The sequence below is a fragment of the Melanerpes formicivorus genome, unplaced genomic scaffold, assembly GCF_026170545.1.
Source record: "Melanerpes formicivorus ecotype bairdi unplaced genomic scaffold, bMelFor1.0.p_v2 SCAF_106, whole genome shotgun sequence".
Lineage (NCBI taxonomy): Eukaryota > Metazoa > Chordata > Aves > Piciformes > Picidae > Melanerpes > Melanerpes formicivorus.
The window spans coordinates 40,037-62,341 of record NW_027142458.1 but is presented as its reverse complement, the minus strand read 5'-3'; the positions used below and the strand labels follow the sequence as shown (position 1 = coordinate 62,341).

The window sequence follows — 22,305 nt, the reverse complement described above, 5'->3', positions numbered from 1 at the left end:
CTGGAGAAGAGCAGCCCCAGAGGGGATCTGAGCAATGCTCAGCAAGAGCTAAAGGAGCTGTGGGGGACAAAAGGCTGGGGCCAGACTCTTGTCAGTGGTGCCCAGGGACAGGACAAGGGGTATTGGGCACAAACTTGAACCCAGGAGGTTCCAGCTGAAGATGAGGAGAAAACTGTTTGGTGTGAGGGTGCTGGAGGCCTGGAGCAGGCTGCCCAGAGAGGTTGTGGAGTCTCCCCCAGAGAGCTTCCAATCCCAGCTGGGCATTGTGCTGCTGGGCAAGCTGCTGTGGGTGCCCCTGGTGTAGCAGGGGAGTTGGACTGGATGATCTCCAGAGGTCCCTTCCAACCCCAGCATGCTGGGATTCTGATGATGTGAAAAGCCTCCAACTGAATCCCCTAACAATAGCTAACTGACAATGCAGATCTTAGCTCCTTTCACAGGCTAAAAAGCTCTGCCTCCACCTGCTGCAAAATAAACCACTGGTAGAAACAGAATAAGAGGTCCATTCCAACCCCCAGTATGCTGGTGGGACTCTCAATTCCAACCAAGAGCCTCCTTGCAAGGAAGAGCACATCTCAGGACACAAAACCCAGTCCTCAGCACACAACTTGGTAAGCACAATGCTGTCAGCTTGCACTACTGACTGCAACAGCCTGATCTGACCCAGTGCAAGACACTACCTCTGAGCTCCCCAAGAGCCTGCAGAAAAATGCCTCTTTTCAGTAACAAAATACAGCAAATCAAAGAGCATAAACAGGTTGAAATGGCACAGGTAACTTCCTGAACCTAGCAGAGAGTTGGAAATAGGCTGATGCTTTAATACCTGATTTCTGTGCAGGGGTTGCTGGAGCTAAGCTTTGGTTGGCTGGCACACGTGAGGGAGTTCCTTGCAGCGCAGCAGCAGAAGGATCTAGACTGAGAGTACTTTGGATTAATGGCACACAAACCTGCAAAGACACCAAACCTCAGTGAGAACAGGTGTGACAAGCCCTAAGCCACAAAGAAAAGGCGGTTTCAGGCCAGCAGGGAGACTGGAATGCTGCTCACAGCATCAATGATTCAACTTCTGGGTATTTCTGGTTAGTGTTTGTAAGATGCTCCAGAAGATAACCCACCTTGATGCAGGAACTGGAAGCAGGGAAACAAAAACTCATCTTAGAATGATCCAACTAGACTAAAAAGGTAATTTTCTTTCCTCCTCAGCCTGAAGTTCAAAGAAATTCAGCAGGCTAACAGAAACATTGTTTTGTTGCAGTTATGAGATAAGTAGTGCTGAGATACTTGGAAGCATTTTTCCCTCTGTGCCTCCCAGCACTTCCTCCTCTTTTCAGTGTGTTTTCCTCCCCCAGACCTCCCAAAGCAGACACTTGCACAGTGAATGTTGCTCCACTTCCAGCTGTGTTACCTGTTCAAAGTTGGCAGGCAGCTGAGGCCCCAGCCTCATGAGTAAGTACCACCAGACTTCCAGTTTGGTCAGTGCCAGTGCCTCTGTTCTCACATGGATGGAACTCAGGGGTTGCATGAGCAGCTTCAGCCTTTTAGCACTGCAGAGGATATCTTGAAGAACAACAAGAAAACCCACCCCAAAAAGCAGATTATTCAGCAACAGGATTATCTGACCACACAGCTACAGCCATGGAAAGCTTTGCAACAATTTGGTTTCATCATGAAATATTTTAGCTTCAAACTCAACCTAAAATCACAGTAAAGCAACCCCCAAGCCATTCTACTGCTCTGACTGCAATCTGAAGCCCTGCAAACACCAAGTATTTCTTTCCATTACCAATGCTGACATGAACTATCATAGTATCAGTCAGGGTTGGAAGGGACCACGAGGATCAGCTAGTTCCAACCCCCCTGCCATGGGCAGGGACACCCCACACTACATCAGGCTGCCCAGAGCCTCAGCCAGCCTGGGCTTAAACACCTCCAGGGACAGGGCCTCAACCACCTCCCTGGACAACCCATTCCAGGGCTCCACCACTCTCATGGGGAAGAACTTCCTCCTCACCTCCAGCCTGAATCTCCCCACCTCCAGATTCACTCCATTCCTCCTAGTCCTATCACTACCTGAGAGCCTGAGCAGTCCCTCCCCAGCCTTCCTGTAGCCCCCTTCAGATCCTGGAAGGCCACAATGAGGTCACCTCTGAGCCTTCTCTTCTCCAGACTGAACAGCCCCAACTCCTTCAGTCTGTCCTCACAGCAGAGCAGCTCCAGCCCTCTGCTCATCCTCATGGCCTTTCTCTGGCCTTTTTCTTCCAGCACCTCCAGATCCCTCTTGTAATAGGGGCTCCAGAACTGGAGGCAGTACTCCAGGTGGGGTCTCAGCAGAGCTGAGTAGAGGGAGAGGATCACCTCCCTTGCCCTGCTGGCCACACTTCTCCTGATGCAGCCCAGGATCTGATTGGCTTTGCGGGCTGCAAGTGCACACTGAGAGCTCCTGTTGAGCTTTTTGTCCACCAGCACCCCCAAGTCTCTCTCCTCAGGGCTGCTTTCCAGCCAGTCACTGCCCAGCCTGGATTTGTGCCTGGGATTGCCTCGACCCAGCTGCAGGACCCTGCCCTTGCTCTTGTTGAACCTCATGAGGTTGGCTTGTGCCCACCTCTCCAGCCTGTCCAGGTCCCTCTGGATGGCCTCCCTTCCCTCCAGCCTGTCTGCTGCACCACACAGCTTGGTGTCATCAGCAAACTTGCTGAGGGTGCACTCAGTGCCACTGTCCATGGCACCCACAAAGATGTTGAACAAGCCTGGTCCCAGGACTGATCCCTGAGGGACTCTGCCTGTCCCTGGCCTCCACTGGGACATGGAGCCATTGACAGCCACTCTCTGGGTGCAGCCATCAAGCCAGTTCCTTATCCATCTAGTGGTCACCCACCACACCCATGTGTCACCAGCCTGGAGACCAGGATGTGGTGCGGGACAGCATCAAAGGCTTTGCTCAGCTCCAGGCAAACGACCTCAGGAAACTAACATAAAAAGCAGGGAGTGCACTCTTGCTATGGTCAGAGTCCTAACTGCCACAGGGAAAGAGAACCCAACACTTCACATCTGTGTGCATTAGCACTGGATGAGAATGACTGCTCTGAAGTAGCAGCGTTTTGAGGCCACAAACAATCATTTCCTGTCTCACTGAGGGAGAAGTTGCATGGCATGCCTGGACAGAAGTTTGCCCAAGCCTACACAAGTGTTCAAAGAGGGAAAAAAAGGCTTTTAGCCAGCTCAGCAGCATCAGAATCTGTCTGCTTCAGACTGGTAAAGGAGAACTGACAGCTGCTTTAGTAGCCATGCTTGGGCTTGCACAGTGAACACCAGTCCTGGTGTTCCTCTGGTCAGAAGAGTTTTATCTCCTGATTAAATTAATGAACTATTCCAAGGAACAATCAGAGAATGGTTTGGGTTGGAAGGGACCTTCCAGATCATCTTGTTCCAGCCCCCTGCTACAGGCTGGGAAACCTGCTAGACCAGGTTGCTCAATGCCTCATCCAACATGGCCACTAATGCTTGCAGGCCTGGAGCCTCCACAGCTCCTCAGGACAACCTGCTCCAGGGCCTCACCACCCTCATGGGGAAGAGTTTCCAGCTAATGTCTCATGTAAATCCAGCTTCTTTCAGTTTGAAGCCATCACCCCCTGGTTCTGTCAGCCCATGCCTCTGTAAAAAGTCTGTTTCCAGCTCTCCTGGTGATCACTTCAAAGCTTGGAAAGCTGCTCTAAGGTCTCCCTGGACCCTTCTCTCCTTCAATGGTTACAACAAAGGACCAAAAAAGACCCAAACTCAATTGACAAATGCAGCTGAGCTAAGGAACACCACACAGTTAGCTTTCTCTTCAGTAAGGAAGAGTGGGGTTCAGCAAAGACTTAAAAGACTTGGTCAAGTCTCAGTTACACTTAAGCAACTCTAAAGCAATGCTGGTTTAGGCAGGAGGTCTGTGGTGACAGGTTGGACTTGGTGATCTTTGAAGTCTCTTCCAACCTTGGTGACTCTGTTCAAACACTTGTGGAATCCTGAAGCACTGCCCCTCTCCAATCAATCCACAGAGTCAAACCCAAGACCAACAGAATGTTTCAGTCTCTATTTGATTGCTGTGAATCAACTAAAGCACCACAAAACAGCTTATCAAAGAGATGTCTCTGAGCAGAAAAATTAAGAAAGAATGACTGATCAAACTGTGATTTTCCTTACAGAGTCACCCTAAAGACCCAGTATCTTGAATTTTACTGCTGTATATGAATAGAATAGAATTAACCAGGTTGGAAGAGAACTTTGAGATGATCAAGTCCAACCTATCACCCAACACCATCTCATCAACTAAACCATGGCACCAAGTGCCTCAGCCAGGCTCTTCCAGTGATGATGAAACTCCACCACCTCCCTGGGCAACACGTTCCAATGGCCAATTTCTCTTGCTGGGAAGAACTTCTTCCTAACACCCAGCCTAAACCTCCCCTGGCACAGCTTGAGACTGTGTCCTCTTGTTCTGGTGCTGGTTGCCTGGGAGAAGAGACCAACCCCCTCCTGGCTACAACCTCCCTTCAGGGAGTTGGAGAGAGCAAGAAGGTCTCCCCTGAGCCTCCTCTCCTCCAGGCTAAGCAACCCCAGCTCCCTCAGCCTCTCCTCACAGGGCTGTGCTCCAGACCCCTCCCCAGCCTCATTGCCCTTCTCTGGACACCTTCCAGCACCTCGACATCTTTCTTAAACTCAGAGGGCCCAGAACTGGACACAGGACTCAAGGTGTGGCCTAACCAGTGCAGAGTTCAGGGCAGAATGACTTCCCTGCTCCTGCTGGCCACACTGTTCCTGATGCAGGCCAGGATGCCATTGGCCCTCCTGGCTGTCTGGGCACACTGCAGGCTCATGTTCAGCCTACCATCAACCAGCCCCCCCAGGTCCCTCTCTACCTGGCTGCTCTCAGCCACTCTGACCCCAGCCTGTAGCACTGCCTGGGGTTGTTGTGGCCAATGTGCAGAACCTGGCACTTGGATGTGTTCAATCTCCTGCCCTTGGACTCTGCCCATCTGTCCAGCCTGTCGAGGTCCCTCTGCAGAGCCTCTCTCCAGCAGATCAATTCCTGCCCCCAGCTTGGTGTCACCTGCAAATGCACTGCTGATGGACTCCATGCCCTCACCCAGATCACCAATAAAGACATGGCATATGCCCAGAGCAGACAGCACTCCAGACAGCTCTGCACCACTCTGGCTACGCCAGAGGGAGGCTCTGCGTACATCCAGCGGCACGCACCGTCACACTGACCACTAGGCAGAGCATTCCCTTCCACTTCTGTCAAAAGCAGTCAAAACAACTGGGGTTCAACTTTGTTGATCTACCTGGATTGAGAGCAAAGTTGTCTATCAGGCTCTTCCATGCAATGAAGGCTATTTTCTTTACCACTGGCGAGCCGCTACGAAAGCCCAGCTCCTCCAGCTGCAGCAAGGAGTTGATGAAGCTGCCACTACGGTGCAGAGCCTGAGGATGAAGGAATTCAGGATGAAGACACTGCTGGCACTCAGAAAAATCCCCCCTCCTTCCAAGACCCAGCATGGGAACACTTTTTCCTTGCTTACCTTTCCAAGCAGTTTGACAAAGAGAGGCCACAACTTCAAGACGTAAGTTTCGTTTTTGGTAGAGAACAGCTTCTGCAGCTCTGAAATCAGCTTCTGCAGGCAGAAAGAAACACCACTGCTGCAAGAGACATGTTCAAAGTGCTCTGCAAACTGCTCTCTGCAGACACAACCAGCCTGGAACTGTGCCACCTTGCTGTACCTTAGCCTATCTGCTGGTAAATCAGGTGAATGTTGCTACCATCTCATTAAATTAGTCCAGTTTGGGTTGGTTTTAATGAGTGCAGCTGGGTCAGGGCAAGGCCAAGCACCAGTGTAGGCTGGGCTGGGACTGGCTTGAGAGCAGCCCTGAAGAAAGGACTTGGGGGTGCTGCGGGATGAGAAGCTCAACAGGAGCCAGCAGCGAGCACCTGCAGCCCAGAGAGCCAAGCAGAGCCTGGGCTGCAGCAAGAGAAGCAGAGCCAGCAGGTCAGGGAGGTGATTCTCCCACTCTGCTCCACTCTGGTGAGACCACACCTGGAGCACTGTGTCCAGTTCTGGAGCCCCTAGCACAGGAAGGAGCTGGAGGTGCTGGAAGGTGTCCAGAGAAGGGCCATGAGGATGAGCAGAGGGCTGGAGCTGCTCTGCTATGAGGACAGACTGAGGGAGTTGGGGCTGTGCAGTCTGGAGAAGAGAAGGCTCTGAGGAGACCTCACTGTGTCCTTCCAGGATCTGAAGGGGGCTCCAAGAAAGCTGGGGAGGGACTTTTGAGGGTGTCAGGGAGTGATAGGAGTGGGGGGAATGGAACAAAACTAGCAATGGGTAGATTGAGATTGGCTGTGAGGAAGAAGTTGTTCCCCATGAGGGTGGTGAGAGACTGGCACAGGTTGCCCAGGGAGGTGGTGGAAGCCTCATGCCTGGAGGTGTTTGCAGCCAGGCTGGATGTGGCTGTGAGCAACCTGCTGCAGTGTGAGGTGTCCCTGCCCATGGCAGGGGGGTTGGAACTGGCTGATCCTTGAGGTCCCTTCCAAGCCTGACACTCTGTGATTCTGTGAGAATAGCAGGAACCAACAAATCCAAACCTGTGTCCTTAAGTTCTCTAGTGTCTGTAATTCAATACAAACCACACTGTGACCCTAAACAAACCACCTGTTTGTGAGCAGCAGCAGTGAGTAAGGCATAATAAATGAGCTCTGGAAGTGAGGGAGAACATGAAAGTTTCATCAAGAAGACCAAGAGGGACTCCTGCTGAACAGGATGAGGAAACTTAGTAGTCATGGAAAATGCTAAGGTACTCAAATGAGCTCTCCTGTCTCCATCTTCACTCTCAGGCCTCTGACATCCATTTCCATTCCTGCTGATTCTAGCTCAGTGCCCTGCTCTCAGCCAGGATAAAGTTAACTTCTCCCTAGCAGCTGCCACAGTGCTGTGCTTTGGACTTAGCAGGAGGATGATGTTGATAACATGCTGATGTTTTAGCTGTTGCTAAGCAGGACTTATCTGAAGCCAAGGATTGCTCATTTCCCTGTGCTCTGCCAGCCAGGAGCTTCACAGAAAAGCCTGGAGGGAGAGCAGCCAGGAACCAGCCCATGGGATATTCCATACCACAGGATGTCATGCCTGTCAGCTGGGGGGGAGCTGGCCAGGGGAGCTGACTGCTGCTTGGGGACAGGTGATCAACTACACTGCAACACCTGCTGGGTTTCACTTCTTTTTGTTATCTTCCTCTTAATTACCATTAGTGTATTTTATTTCAGCTATGGAACTTGTTCCTAACCCATGAAGTTTACTTTTCTCCCTTTGATTCTCCTCCTCCTCCCACTGAGCAGGGGGAGGGAGGAAGCAGGTGGCTGTGTGGTGCTTATTGTCAACTGGGTTTAAACCTTGACATGCAGAGAGCACATCATCTCCAAGAGACAACAGAAGTTTAATGATGTGGATTAATCCTATCAAGACAGGTCATTTAAAAGGACAAGTTGTTTTCCTAACCACTGCTGGTCAGAACTCAGCTGGCCCTGTATTTATCATAGCATCATAGTACCAGTCAGGGTTGGAAGGGACCACAAGGATCAGCTAGTTCCAACCCCCCTGCCATGGGCAGGGACACCCCACACTAGATCAGGCTGGACAGAGCCTCAGCCAGCCTGGGCTTAAACACCTCCAGGGACAGGGCCCCAACCACCTCCCTGGACAACCCATTCCAGGGCTTCACCACTCTCATGGGGAAGAACTTCCTCCTCACCTCCAGCCTGAATCTCCCCACCTCCAGCTTCATTCCATTCCCCCTAGTCCTATCACTACCTGAGAGCCTGAGCAGTCCCTCCCCAGCCTTCCTGTAGCCCCCTTCAGATCCTGGAAGGCCACAATGAGGTCACCTCAGAGCCTTCTCTTCTCCAGACTGAACAGCCCCAACTCCTTCAGTCTGTCCTCACAGCAGAGCAGCTCCAGCCCTCTGCTCATCCTCCTGGCCCTTCTCTGGACACCTTCCAGCACCTCCAGATCCCTCTTGTCATAGGGGCTCCAGAACTGGAGGCAGTACTCCAGGTGGGGTCTCAGCACAGCTGAGCAGAGGGGGAGGATCACCTCCCTTGACCTGCTGGCCACACTTCTCCTGATGCAGCCCAGGATCTGGTTGGCTTTCTGGGCTGCAAGTGCACACTGAGAGCTCCTGGTGAGCTTTTTGTCCACCAGCACCCCCAAGTCTCTCTCCTCAGGGCTGCTTTCCAGCCAGTCCCTGCCCAGCCTGCATTTGTGCCTGGCATTGCCTCGACCCAGCTGCAGGACCCTGCCCTTGCTCTTGTTGAACCTCCTGAGGTTGGCTTGTGCCCACCTCTCCAGCCTGTCCAGGTCCCTCTGGATGGCCTCCCTTCCCTCCAGCCTGTCTGCTGCACCACACAGCTTGGTGTCATCAGCAAACTTGCTGAGGGTGCACTCAATGCCACTGCCCATGGCACCCACAAAGATGTGGAACAAGCCTGGTCCCAGGACTGATCCCTGAGGGACTCTGCCTGTCCCTGCCCTCCACTGGGACATGGAGCCATTGACAGCCACTCTTTGGGTGCAGCCATCAAGCCAGTTCCTTATCCATCTAGTGGTCACCCATCAAACCCATGTGTCACCAGCCTGGAGACCAGGCTGTGGTGCGGGACAGTGTCAAAGGCTTTGCTCAGCTCCAGGTAAACCACATCAGTTGCTGTTCCACTCAATTTTGCTGTCCAAACTGCTGCTAAGCTGCTGTCAACTCACTACCTATACTGAGAATACAATGCAAAACCCCTCCAAGCACCCAACAATTCACCAGAAGGCAGCATTTCCACTTACTGTGGTCATCAGGTGCTCGGTGACAGCAGCCACCTCCTGCTGTTTCTGGAGCAGCAGGGGCATGCCCATCTCCAGGGCAGTGGCACCTCTCAACTGCACCTTGTGAGTGGAATGGACAACCAGGGGAATGATCAGCTTTGCCCACCTCACAGCTTCTTCTCCCATCTGGGCTGGAGTTTGCTCCACTAAGCTAGATTTAAAACAGAAAAGAAACAAATCACCCCAGTGTTACAAACCACAGTAACAAAGGCTCTAACAGCAACACATTGGCAGGGAAACATTTCAAAGCATTTTATCTCTTACTCTTCCAAGCAATGGTGACACTTCACTCACAGCTGCAATGCTGAAAGTTTATTTGACATAAAACTTAAAAATCACAGAATGGTTTTGGTGGGAAAAGATCTTTAAGGGCATGAAGTCCAACCATTTGCTAACTCCACCAAGTCTGGTGCTCAACCATGACCCTCAGCACCACATCTCTGCCTCTTTTAAACACCTCCAGAGATGGGGATTCAACCAGTTCCTCAAGAAGTCTGTTGCAGTTTGAGAACCCTTTCAGTGTAGAAACAATTTCTATTGTCCAGCCTAAAACTCCCCTGGTGCAACTCAAGGCTGATTCCTCTCATCCTATCACTTTTTGTTAGGGAGAAGAGACCAACCTCCATCTGGCTCCAGCCTCCTTTTGGGGAGCTGGAAAGAGCAATGAGGTCTCCCCTCAGCCTCCTCTTCTCCACACTAAACAACTCCAATGCCCTCAGCTGCTCCTCACCAGCCCTGCTCTCCAGACCCTTCCCCAGCTTTGTTGCCCTTCTCTGGACACACTCCAGCCCTTCAATATCCTTCTTGGAGTGAGTGGCCCAGAACTGAACCCAGCACTCAAGGTGCCCACAGTGCTGAGCAGAGGGGTGCAATCACTTCCCTGCTCCTGCTCCTCCAAAAGCAGAGCAGGCTGACATTTCTAGCTGTCCTCTCTACCACAAGTTTTTGGTCAAAAGAGCTGAACTGAGAGCCTGCACAAACTGTCACTTCCTCACAAGTGACTAAGTACACAGTTTGGTCACCAACCTGCCCTGCTGTGTTCTGAGCAGCCCCAGAGCAGCTCCCACAGGCTCTCTGAGCCACAAACAACAAATGCTGCTCCTGAAGAACTCAAGCCCTGAAGCAGCACAGGATTGCACAGATTCAACATACACTAGGCCAGCTGAGTGTTCTTATCTCACCCCTCTGTCACCAAGCTGTTGGGAAATAGTTTGTCACTCTGTGCACTATGTTTATAGCATCCCACACAGAAGACAGAAAGGCTTTCAGGGATGGGAGCTCCCAGCAAATATTCAGATCAGCCTGGAGGAACCAGAAGGGTTTGCTATATTGAGGAACACTGCTGTCTTCCAAGAGATTTTCTGAAAACCAGAGGACAAGCCATGCTTAGAAGATTTTTCCATCCCATCTGTCAGCAGGCAGACTTCTGAACAAGTTTTGTCTTACTACTGCCATCAATCATCCTGAGACCCTCTGTTTGGAGAGTCTGGTCAGGTCCAACTCTTGCTCTTGGTACATCATTTCCCAGAAACAACAGCCCAGTGAAGCTCAGGTTTGCAAGAGGAATTGCCAGACAAGAAACTGCTAAATGCAGAGCAAATTGTAATGCTCAACCTCTCTGCTACCTCACTTTAGAGGGAATTTGCAGTTCAAACCAGATGAAAAGTGTAATACATAGAAAGTAAAGATGGATCAACTCCTGGGCATGTTCCTGTGTGACCTTCTCTAGATGAAGCTGCCTTGGCAGGAGGGTTGGACTTGATGATCTCCAGAGATCCTTGCCAATCCCTACCATTCTGTGATTCAACATATTGGCTAAGAAGTTCAACTGGCACTAAGCAAAGCTAAATTCTGACTATTCTAGTACTGACACACACACAAAAAACCCCATCACATTCTTACTACTGGCCCTGAAAAGCTCCCTTTGTAATTAAACAGAAGGCTGAGAGAAACACTGCAGTAGAATTTGTGAAGCACCACACACAGGCTTTAAGATGAACCCCAAGCATCTGTGCTTCTCAGCCAGAGAGATGGGGAAAACAAAAGCTAGAATGCAAGAATATGACTTGGAAGTGCCCAAGGCTCTGCAACTAATTCCTAGGCAGGCATTAAAATGGAAAGCAAAGAAGGTAGAGCTGAATATTGACCACTCTGGGACACAATTAAATGTTATCATTGGTTCAAGAGAAACCACTTGCAAAGAGAGAGAAAGTTATCAGCTGACACAGTTTCACTCTCTCCTACTGTCTGTAAAGCAAAACACTGGGGGAAAAGGTTTCAACTCATTCAACACTTCAAAGAGCATAGTATCATAGCATCAGTCAGGGCTGGAAGGGACCACAAGGATCAGCTAGTTCCAACCCCCCTGCCATGGGCAGGGACACCCCACACTAGATCAGGCTGCCCAGAGCCTCAGCCAGCCTGGGCTTAAACTCACATTTTCCTTTTCTTTAGTGCATTTAATGTCACAAAGATTTGGTTTCAAGTGTTGCCCCAAAAGACCAAGCACCAAAACACCAAACAACTGAACCTTGCAGGGAACATACCGTATAATAACATTCAGGGCTTCATACTCCACCACTGAAGACTGCAAATCCCCTTTAGTAAAGATTGTTTCCAAGGTAGAAATAATATTGGACACCTGAAGAGAGAAGAACAACATCTGAGTGAGCACCTAAAGAGAAGTGTTTCTGACAGGAATTAGCAGATTTTGGTTCCCAGGCATGTGTTTGGATTAGGGTTGGTTTAGTTTTAAGGTTAGAGCTCTGATCAAACTGGAGCACTATCTAAAGGGTGAGGAGCAAGACAACAGCATCATAGTATCATAGTATCAGTCAGGGTTGGAAGGGAACTCCAGGATCATCCAGTTCCAACCCCCCTGCCGTGGGCAGGGACACCCCACACTAGATCAGGCTGCCCAGAGCCTCAGCCAGCCTGGGCTTAAACACCTCCAGGGACAGGGCCCCAACCACCTCCCTGCACAACCCATTCCAGGGCTTCACCACTCTCATGGGGAAGAACTTCCTCCTCACCTCCAGCCTCAATCTCCCCACCTCCAGCTTCATTCCATTCCCCCTAGTCCTATCACTACCTGAGATCCTGAGCAGTCCCTCCCCAGACTTCTTGTAGGTCCCCTTCAGATCCTGGAAGGACACAATGAGGTCACCTCTGAGCCTTCTCTTCTCCAGACTGAACAGCCCCAACTCCTTCAGTCTGTCCTCATAGGAGAGGTGCTCCAGCCCTCTGATCATCCTTGTGGCCCTTCTCTGGACACGCTCCAGCACCTCCATATCCCTCTTGTAATAGGGCTCCAGAATAGGAATAGGGCCAGACTCTTGTCAGTGGTGCCCAGGGACAGGGCAGTGGGCACAAACTGGAAGCCAGGAGGCTCCATCTGAAGATGAGGAGTAACTTGTTTGGTGTGAGGGTGCTGGAGGCCTGGAGCAGGTTGCCCAGAGAGGTTGTGGAGTCTCCTTCTCTGGAGGGATCGCACCTGGCCACTGCGATCCTGGGCAAGCTGCTGGGGGTGCCCCTGCTTTAGCAGGGGGGTTGGAGTGGATGATCTCCAGAGGTCCCTTCCAATGCCTATCATGCTGGGATTTTTGTATTTAGTGGAATAGAATAAACCAGGTTGGAAGAGACCTTCAAGATCGTGTCCAACCCACCTAAACAACTAACCCATGGCACCAAGCACCCCAGCAAGTCTCCTCCTGAACACCTCCAATGATGGTGACTCTACCACCTCCCTAGACAGGCCATTCCCATGGGCAATCACTCTCTCTGCTTCACAGGGAAGCAACACTTTGTTGGCTCTTTTCCCCCTAGCTGCCCTTGAAGTATTTCCCCGAACCTTGGCCCTTCACTTGGCTGTCAAGCTAGCGGAAAGCAACCTTTGGATCGAAAAGCTACCGGGTAGGGAGTGACAAAGAGACCGCCCCAGCCCCCATTTGCCTTGTGAAAGCAGGTCACCCAAAGAGAGGGGTGAGGAAACCTACCTCCTTTTGAACAATTTCAGAAGGAAATGTCTGCTTAGAGATCACCCAAAGTGCCCGAGTGCGAGTGTTTTTGTCTGATGCTTTGACGGCGACGCTGGTCACCTCTGACAGCAGGTCTCGGATTTCAGCGGCTGAAAGCACGACACACAGCGCTCACAATCTGCTTCAACAGACCCTCTGGGGAAAAAGGCCTTCCTTCTCGTCAGTCTCAATCTCCCTTTCTTAGGATGAACTTGGCCTGGCACAGCAGGCCCTGCTCAAAGGTCTGCCCCCAGCTTTCTGATCGGCCCCATTGAGCACTGAAAAGCCACCAGAAGGTCTCTCCGGAGCCATCTCTCCTTCAGGCTGAACAACCCAAACTCTCTCAGTCTGGGCTCACAGCAGAGGTTTTCTACCCATCTGATCCTCCTCCAGACCTGCTCTCTTAGGTTAATGTCCCAAAGAACCAGGAGAAGACAACTTTTTGGCCCAAAAGCCCAAACTGTGTCAATACAGGACATCAGTAATGTAGCACATCCTCAGTGCCTTTGTAAGGAACCATTACACCAGAAGGACAATTTCACCTCAAACAACTCATGGTACAGATTAAACATTGAATCATTCCAAACTTCTGGGATTTCCAGTGAATTTAGCAGCACTTTGGTCAATCTTGGATTTCCAAGGGAATTTAGCAGCACTTTGGTCAATCTTGGATTTCCAAGGGAATTTAGCAGCACTTTGGTCAACTTCCCTGCTGTGCTGGCATCCATAAATTCATCTCAGGGCCGACAGAAAGCCTTTTTAAAGCTGTAACTGAGGCAACAAGAGGCTTACTACTGAAATAAAACAAGGCATGAGGCCAACAGATCACTTGCATGCAAGTGGGAAGACAGATGGAGAAACCCTGCATTCCCTTGAAAATCAAAGCTAATGAAGCCTGCTTCCTTAAAGGGTCTCATTATCTAGGATACAAACTCCCAGACACTCTTTCCCTCTATCAAGAGTACATGGGGGTTTGCCCTCCCTCCTTAACTCTCCACTGTTTTCATTCCTGAAACCTGGCATTCTCCAACACAATTGTCTGTCATTTGTCAAATGGTTTCAAAACAATACAGGGGAAAGGAAAGAGACCACATAGATATTATTGTAGATGTGCAAAGCAAGCTAAGGAAAGCAGACAGTGGAAAACTGAGCCTGAGAACACATATACACCCCCCACACACACACACATTCCAGCATCCACGCTGAGGTTGGGTTTGCTTACCTGATAATTCAGATACAATGCTTGAATTAAAAACACAGAATCCCAGTGCCTGCAATGCTGCATTATTCAGCTCTGAGTTTTGATTAGAAATATGTGCCTGGAAGGAAAAACACAAACCACAACAATGCACACAAGAGATAAACTGTCAGCTGACAGGAGGAGCTGTGAAGTTGATATCGACACTCCTGCGGCACGAGGAGAGCTCTCAAAAGAAAACACTTGAGGACAAATGAACCCTTGTAGGAAAACCCTCCCTGATTGCACACACTTCAAATCAATCTGAGCTCCTCAAGGCATTTTCACCCTCTAATGCAGACATCTCTGCTGATTAAAGTTCTACACATCTAAGGCTCTCTGTTTCTTTGCTTACGTGCCGGCCCTTGACTCGCCAGCTGTTATTAAACACCTTAAAGCAAAGAGCAAAAAGGTGGCTAGGAATGGGCTCTACATTCATCTTCAGAAGAAATGTTGTAGCTGCTGCATATTCCAAACCCCCAAACTGTTTTCTGAAGGCAGAGGCAACACACTGTATGCTTTCTAGCTGGCAGATCAGCTTGGACTGCATAGCACTGCCTGAACACATCCCAGACCCTGTATTCCGTTTTCCTGCTGTAGCAGTTCTGAAGCTGTATTTTGCCAACAGACACTGACTGCTACATCACCAGCTTGGAATCTTACAATGGCTTAGGTTAGAAGGAACCTTAGAGATCAGCCACTCCAACCTCCCTGACATGGGCAGGAATGCCTCTTAACTAGACTTGGCTGCTCATGGCCCGGCCTGGAACACCCCCAGGGAGGAGGCATCCACAACCTCCCTGGACAACCTGTTCCAGAGTCTCATCATCCATGTACTGAAGAACTTCTTCCTAAGATCCAGTTTAAACCTACTCTGCCTCAGCTTAAAAGCATTCCCCCTTGTCCTGTGGATAGACACCCTGATGAAAGTCCCTCTCCAGCCTTCCTGTAGGATCCCTTCAGCTACTGGAAGGTAGCTATAAGGACACAGAATCATAGAATGACTCTGTGTTGGAAGGGGCCTCCAAATGCCACCCAGTCATAGTATCATAGTATCATAGTATCATTCAGGGTTGGAAGGGACCACAAGGATCATCTAGTTCCAACCCCCCTGCCATGGGCAGGGACACCCCACACTAGATCAGGCTGCCAAAGCCTCATCCAGCCTGGGCCTAAACACCTCCAGGGATGGGGCCCCAACCACCTCCCTGGTCCAACCCCTCTGCAGTCAGCAGGGACATCCTCCCCTAGATCAGGTTGCCCAGACCCCTGTCAAGCCTCACTTTGAACATCTCCAGGGATGGGGCCCCAACCATCTCCCAGGGCAACCTGTTCCAGTGCTCCATTACCCTCATGGTAACAAACCTGTTCCTAACATCCAATCTAAATCCACACTTTAGTTTGAAGCCACTGCCCCTCGTCCTGTCACTGCAGGCCTTTATAAACAGTCTCTCTGCATCCTTCATATAGGCCCCCTTTGGGTACTGGAAGGCTGATTATTAGGTGTCCCTGAAGCCTTCTCTTCTCCAGGCTGAACAACCCCAGCTCCCTCAGCCTGTCCTTGTAGCAGAGGTGCTCCAGCCCTTGGATAACCTTTGGGGCCCTCCTTTTGGACTCGCTCCGACAGCTCTTATTCAACCACCTCAAACCTGCGTCCTACAGTAACTCTGGCCACCTCATCTAGATGATCCTTGTGGTCCCTTCCAACCCTGAATGATACTATGATCTCATCTCTGTCCCCTGAAATGCAGAAAATCAAAGCAAAAAGACATACCTTGAACACCTTGCAAAGCCGAGGAAAGTGCTTCCTGACGTTTGCAGTGAACTGTTTGCTTTCCTCGCCAGTCAAGCGACTTGAAGGAGCAGAAAAGGAAACCACAGGTTAAACGTGCTGGGACCGACAGAGCTGTTAACATCCCCTAAGCACAGCTCATTTGCTGACACACAAGCACTTCTTCCCCCAGCAAGCTAAAACACCTTAACAAGCTGGAATACCACACCAAACCGAAGGAGTTACAGAAGCGAAGCCACCACTCAGTTTGACACATCAGCAAAACGTGGAGTTATAAAGTACACAGCTCCTGTTACACGAGGGGGGAAGAAACCAAAGTGATTAATGAGCCTTTTTAATGCTTTATGGAGCATACAAAACCCCCAACCCTGGGTGGCTTTGATTTGTTTTGTCAACTTAGAATCACCGCATCAGATTGCTGCAGAAATCATAGAGTCGCTCAGACAAACTTCCAGAGGCTGCAATAAACCCAACCCCAATCAGCGACACTTTCCACAGGGCTGGATGGGCTTAAGAAGTTACACTCCCCTAAAGCAGCTGTGGAATGCAGGCTCCTCGCAGCAGGAAAATTCTGGTTTGACAAGCGGCAGGGATGACTTTGCACGTTTCCGAAGATCCACGCAGGAAAAAAGGAAACCCCCCCCCCCAACCAACCCTGCGCCTTCTCCCGTCAAACCTCAACCAGGGGCTTCACGCAGCGCAGCCCCACCGCGCCAAGCGCCGCCCTGCAGAAGGCAGCCTCGGGCAATCCCGTGTTGATGCTGCCTGCGAGTTAGGGACTGCCTGGCAGTTCCGACCTGCCAGACCTGCGGGGGGGTGCGCTCAGCACCGCCGGCTGCCTAGGCGGCTGCAACTTTCCAGTCGCCGCCAAACGGACAGCCAGGAACTCGAGGAGGTACTGATGGAGAGAGACCGTGCGCACGCGAGCAGATTGGGAAGTTGCAGGTAACAGCAGAACTTCACGGCTCAAACAGCACCTTTCGGACGCTAATGCAAGTGAGCGAGGCACGATCACTCCAACCCCACCCCCCCCCCCCAAAAAACAAAACAACCCCACAACAAACCTAAGCTGGAATGCAAGTCGCAAAAAAAAGTTACGATCTCCCCAGTCAATATTCCTCCATCTACCACCCTGCCACTGCCCCAGGAAATGCGAGGGGGGGAGAACACTGCGGATGAGGAGGTCACGGAAAAGCCTCCCTCCTCCCCCCCAGGCCGGCACGCTTCCCGCGGCCACGCAGCCCCTCCGCGGCCGCCCCAACTCCAGCGGGGGGCAGAAGCTTCGCGTCCGTCCCCCGGGGCTCGCCCTCCCCTGACCACGCGGGCCGAGCCCCCCGGGCCCGGCCTGCGCGCCGCCTCCCCCCCCGCCCCTCCAAGCTCGCGGGGAGCCACGCGGGCCGAGGGGGGGCCGCGATCGCCTCGGGCCTCCCCGCGCCCCTCGCGCTGCCCCAGAGGAGGCGATCGCGGCCGGCGCTCACTTGACGATGGTGAGGTGCGCGTCGGTGAGATCCGCCGGCGGAGCGGACGAGTCTTCCAGGGTTTCCAGCAGGGGCTGCAGGCTGGAAGCGGCGGCGGAAGCGCTCATGGTAGCGAGCGGGGCAGCGCGGAGCCGCCGGCCCAGGAGGCGCTCGCCCCTCACCGCGTTCCCGGGCTAAGATGGCGACGGGCGGGACTGGCGGCGCGTGAGCCCGGGCTGCGGCCAGCCCAGCCAATGGCAGCGCGGGGGCAGGCGGCGCCCGGAGGCCGAGCCGGGGAACGTCGCGCGGCGGAGCGCCGAGCGATGGATGGGTTCCCGCGCCCGGCGCGCGCCGCCCCGCGCCGCGGATTGGTGGAGGCGGCGGCGGGCGGCCGGCGCGCGCGAGGAGGCGTCCCTGGCCGGCGGCGGCGGCGGCAGCTGGGGGCGCCTCGTGGCTGGGGCGGTTGGGTCGGGCCGGCCGCCCCCCCTGCGCCCTGCCGGTCGTTTGTGGCTCGCTGGAAGATAAACTCCAGGCCTCCTGGAGCCGGGCAGTGCTTACAGTTGAACCCCCGCTCTGCAGAAGCCTACCGGCATGAAGCCGACGTTCCTTAAGCCCACCTGAGTGTGGGGGTCTGTGCTGTGAAAGCCTAACATCACAGAATCGGTGTGGTTGGAAAAGGCGTTCAAGGTCGTGGAGTCCAACCATTAACCCAGCACTGCCAGGTCACCACTACACCGTGGGCTTCAGCATCGCACCTGAATAGCTTTGAAACCCCTCCAGGGATCCACCACTGCCCTGGGCAGCTTCGTCCAGGGCTTCACAACCCTTTCGGGGAAGACATTTTTCCTTGTGTCCAACCTAGACCTCCCCTGGCACAACCTGAGGTTCCTTAGGAGAAGGGGGCAACCACCACCTGGCTCCAACCTCCTTTCAGGCTGTTGTAGAGAGCAATGAAATCTCCCCTCAGCCTTCTCTTCGAGCTGAACAACCCTCAGCTGCTCCTCAACAGACCTGTCCTCCAGACCCTTCACCAGCTTCATTGCCCTTCTTGGGACATGCTCCAGTACCTCAATGTCCTTGTAGTGATGTTTCCCCAAAGCTGGGCTCTTTACCTGGTGTGCAAAGAGCAATTGTTTAATTCCAGTTCTGCACAGAGATGGGTGCTAGACAACAATTTACAAAGCTAGCACAAGTACTCACAGATAAATAGTATATTTATGCTCTCAGGGATACACAAACACCCCTGCTTGCTGTATAAGCATGCTCCTACTTGATAACTATTGGGCAAGTCTTTGTTTGCCTTGATTTAAAAGTGCAGTGCATTTTGAATCATAGCATCCATAAGGTTGGAAAAGACCTCAGGGATCATCAAGTCCAACCTGTCACCCAACACCTCATGACAACTAAACCATGGCTCCAAGTGCCACATCCAAGCCTTCTTTGAACACCCCCAGGGTGACTCCACCACCTCCCTGGGCAGCACATTCCAATGGCCAGTCTCTCTTGCTGGGAAGAACTTTCTCCTCACCTCTCCCCTAACTTTCCCTGGCACAGCTTGAGACTGTGTCCTCTAATTCTGTCACAGGTTGTCTGGGAGAAGAGACCAACCCCCTCCTGGCTACAACCTCCCTTCAGGTAGTTGTAGAGAGCAATGAGGTCTCCCCTGAGCCTCCTCTTCTGCAGGCTAAGCAACCCCAGCTCCCTCAGCCTCTCCTCACAGGGCTGTGCTCCAGACCCCTCCCCAGCCTCATTGCCCTTCTCTGGACACCTTCAAGTGTCTCAATGTCCTTAAACTGAGGAGCCCAGAACTGGACACAGGACTCAAGGTGTGGCCTAACCAGTGCTGAGTACAGGGCAGAATGACCTCCCTGCTCCTGCTGGCCACACTGTTCCTAATGCAGGCCAGGATGCTGTTGGCCACCTGGGCACACTGCAGGCTCATCTTCAGCCTACCATCAACCAGTACTCTCAGGTCCCTTTCTGCCTGGCTGCTCTCAGCCACTCTGACCCCAGCCTGTATCTTTGCATGGGGCTGCTGCTGCTCAGTGAGTAGGGGGTTTTTACTCAGTTAGGTAACTTCAATCCTGGAGGTGTGCTTTGCACGTAACAACGAGCTCAGTTCATCTAAAGGATCTAACCTGAGCAGTTCTTGTGGGCACATGGCCAGGGGCATCTCTTTGTTCCTCCCTTGTTTCTTTTTCCTCCTCCCTGTTGGAAGGCTGGGTTGTCTTCCACAGAGCATTTCAGCCTATTTTCTCTTCCCAAAGCTTGGTCCTGTGAAATATGTTGTGTCTGGTTGATTTGTGTGTTTGAATTTTTAACCTTTCACCAGTGAGGGGCCCAAAACTGAGCTCTGTATGCAAGGTATGACTTCACCACTACCCAACAGAGGAGCTCAATCCTTGCCCTGGTCCTGCTGGCCACGCAATTGCTGATCCAAGCCAGGATGCTGTTGACCTTCTTGACCACAAACTGGCTCATCTTTGGCCAGGTGCTGACCAACATTCCCATCTGTGTGGGAAATGTGTAGCTCTGCAGCCACTTCCAGTTGTTTGTGGGGTTTGTGTTCTGGCCATTTAATGGAGGCTCCCCAAGTAAATGTGGGGTCCCTGATTGGTGGGGAAAAGTAAGTGCAACAGAAAATGCTCAGTGTCTTCACTTTCCACCCTGGCTGCATCACCAAGCACTGCCCAACATTCACCTATGGGTGGGAAATGTTAGCATTTAACTGTTCATGGGCCACCCCACCTCGTGGTAAAGCCCCTAAGTGGGGACAGGTGATGGATGTGTGAATCACCTCTGAGCATTTATGGGTGCAACATGAAATAGCAGAGGTGACAGCAGATCTGAAGTGTGGAGGAACTCGGTTTCTGAGGGGTAAAAGGAGGTCTGAGCAGACACACTAAAGAGCTGAGGCCTTCTTTCTCAGTCACCCACACTGGAGTGTCTGTTCTGAGAGGGGATCTTATCAATGTCTATAGATATCTGAGGGGTGGGGGTCAAGGTGAAGGGGCCAGGCTCTTTTTGGTGGTGCCCAGTGACAGGACAAGGAACAACAGGTACAACCTGCAACACAGGAAGTTGCACCTCAACATGAGGAGAAAATTCTTCATTGTGAACCCTGGAGCAGGCTGCCCAGAATGGTTGTGGAGTTTCCTTCTCTGAAGACTTTCAAAACCCACCTGGATGCATATGACCTGCCCTAGGTGACCCTGCTTTGGCAGGGGGGTGGACTGGATGATCTCCAGGGGTCCCTTCCAACCCCTACCATTCTATGATCCCATGATTGTGGAAAGAAACTCTTCCCCACACAGCACCAGCCCCCTGGCTCCATGGGGATTTCCAGGCAGGCAGGCAGATATTTCCTGCACACCCTTTGGTTCTGATCCATCTGTCTTCCTCCCAGACTGCTCCTGGAGAGCTGGGATGGCTTTTTATAACGGGAGGACATGAAGTGGTTTACTCAGCCCACGAGGTGGCAGGATTAAAAAGCAGATTTGAGCTGCTACTTGATCCCATTAAAGCAGGGGTAGGAACTTTGCTTCCTGGTGCTCCCATGAAGTGTGAACAACGTGCTGGAAACGGAGAAGCTGCAGCGCTAGCTGCAACACCGACCTCCAACACAAGCAGGAAGCAGGATTATGGAGATTCATAGATTCAGGGAATGGTTTGAGTTGGAAAGGACCTTCAAGATCATCTAGTTCCAACCCCCCCTGCTGTGGGCAGGGACACCTTCCACCAGCCCAGGTTGCTCAAGGTCTCATCCAAGCTGGCCTTGAGCACCTCCAGGGAGGTGGCATCCACATCCTCCCTGGGCAACCTGTTCCAGTGTCTCATCACCTTCACTGCAAAGAATTTCTTCCATATACCCAGTCTAAATCTCCCTCCTTCCAGTTTCAATCAATTCATAGTATCATAGTATCAGTCAGGGTTGGAAGGGACCACAAGGATCAGCCAGTTCCAACCCCCCTGCCATGGGCAGGGACACCCCACACTAGATCAGGCTGGCCAGAGCCTCAGCCAGCCTGGGCTTAAACACCTCCAGGGACAGGTCCTCAACCACCTCCCTGGACAACCCATTCCAGGGCTTCACCACTCTCATGGGGAAGAACTTCCTCCTCACATCCAGCCTCAATCTCCCCACCTCCAGCTTCATTCCATTCCCCCTAGTCCTATCACTACCTGAGAGCCTGAGCAGTCCCTCCCCAGCCTTCCTGTAGGCCCCCTTCAGATACTGGAAGGCCACAATGAGGTCACCTGGGAGCCTTCTCTTCTCCAGACTGAACAGCCCCAACTCCCTCAGTCTCTCTGTCTCCTCTTGCCCTGTCCCTATGAGCCCTTGTAAAACAGTGAAACAATACAACAAGAAGAGATCAAAGAATATAAAGAACTGATGATTAGAATAAAGCAAAGATGGGTCTGATTAGCTTAAGTTCCTGGTCCTCATGTGCAAAACTCTTTCTGAGAACTTCACAGTCATAGAACCAGAGAGTTAGGTTGGAAAGGACATGGTGTTTGGGGATATGGCTTAGTGGTGGACTTGGTAGAGTAGGGTTAATGGTTGGACTTGATGATCTTGAAAGTCTTTTCCAACCTAAATGATTCTATGACCATCTGCTTCCAACCCTCTTGTCGTGGCCAGGGACAGTGTCCCTGCCCATGGCAGGGGGGTTGGAACTAGATGATCCTTGTGGTCCCTTCCAACCCTGAATGATACTATGATACTATGATAATTTGCTCAAAGCCTTGTCCAACTTGGCTCTGAATGCTCCAAAATGAAAATAATTCAGAGTAAGAATCTCAGTGAGCAGCTCAGGGGTCAGACAAACATTCAGAGCAAAAAGAGAAAGAAACTCTTCCAACTTACTCACTGCTTTAAAGCAAGGAAAATCTTTCCAAGTCCACA

The 22,305-nt window shown here is 51.8% G+C and overlaps 1 protein-coding gene across 3 annotated transcripts in view; it reads right to left on the bottom strand.

Annotated features, from left to right (window-relative positions):
- Positions 1 to 17,628, bottom strand: part of RIF1 (replication timing regulatory factor 1) — a 52,825-nt gene extending 35,197 nt beyond the window's left edge. For all 3 annotated transcript variants that reach the window (XM_068166791.1, XM_068166792.1, XM_068166793.1), the window contains exons 1-10: positions 17,421 to 17,628; positions 15,925 to 16,003; positions 14,136 to 14,232; positions 12,893 to 13,023; positions 11,444 to 11,538; positions 8,859 to 9,048; positions 5,562 to 5,654; positions 5,325 to 5,463; positions 1,406 to 1,557; positions 824 to 947 (exon numbers count right to left, since the gene is read on the bottom strand). In XM_068166791.1, the coding sequence (XP_068022892.1) occupies positions 824 to 947; positions 1,406 to 1,557; positions 5,325 to 5,463; positions 5,562 to 5,654; positions 8,859 to 9,048; positions 11,444 to 11,538; positions 12,893 to 13,023; positions 14,136 to 14,232; positions 15,925 to 16,003; positions 17,421 to 17,527 (1,207 nt within the window). In that variant the 5' untranslated portion in view covers positions 17,528 to 17,628. The remainder of the gene's footprint in view (positions 1 to 823; positions 948 to 1,405; positions 1,558 to 5,324; positions 5,464 to 5,561; positions 5,655 to 8,858; positions 9,049 to 11,443; positions 11,539 to 12,892; positions 13,024 to 14,135; positions 14,233 to 15,924; positions 16,004 to 17,420) is intronic.
- Positions 17,629 to 22,305: the final 4,677 nt, after the last annotated feature.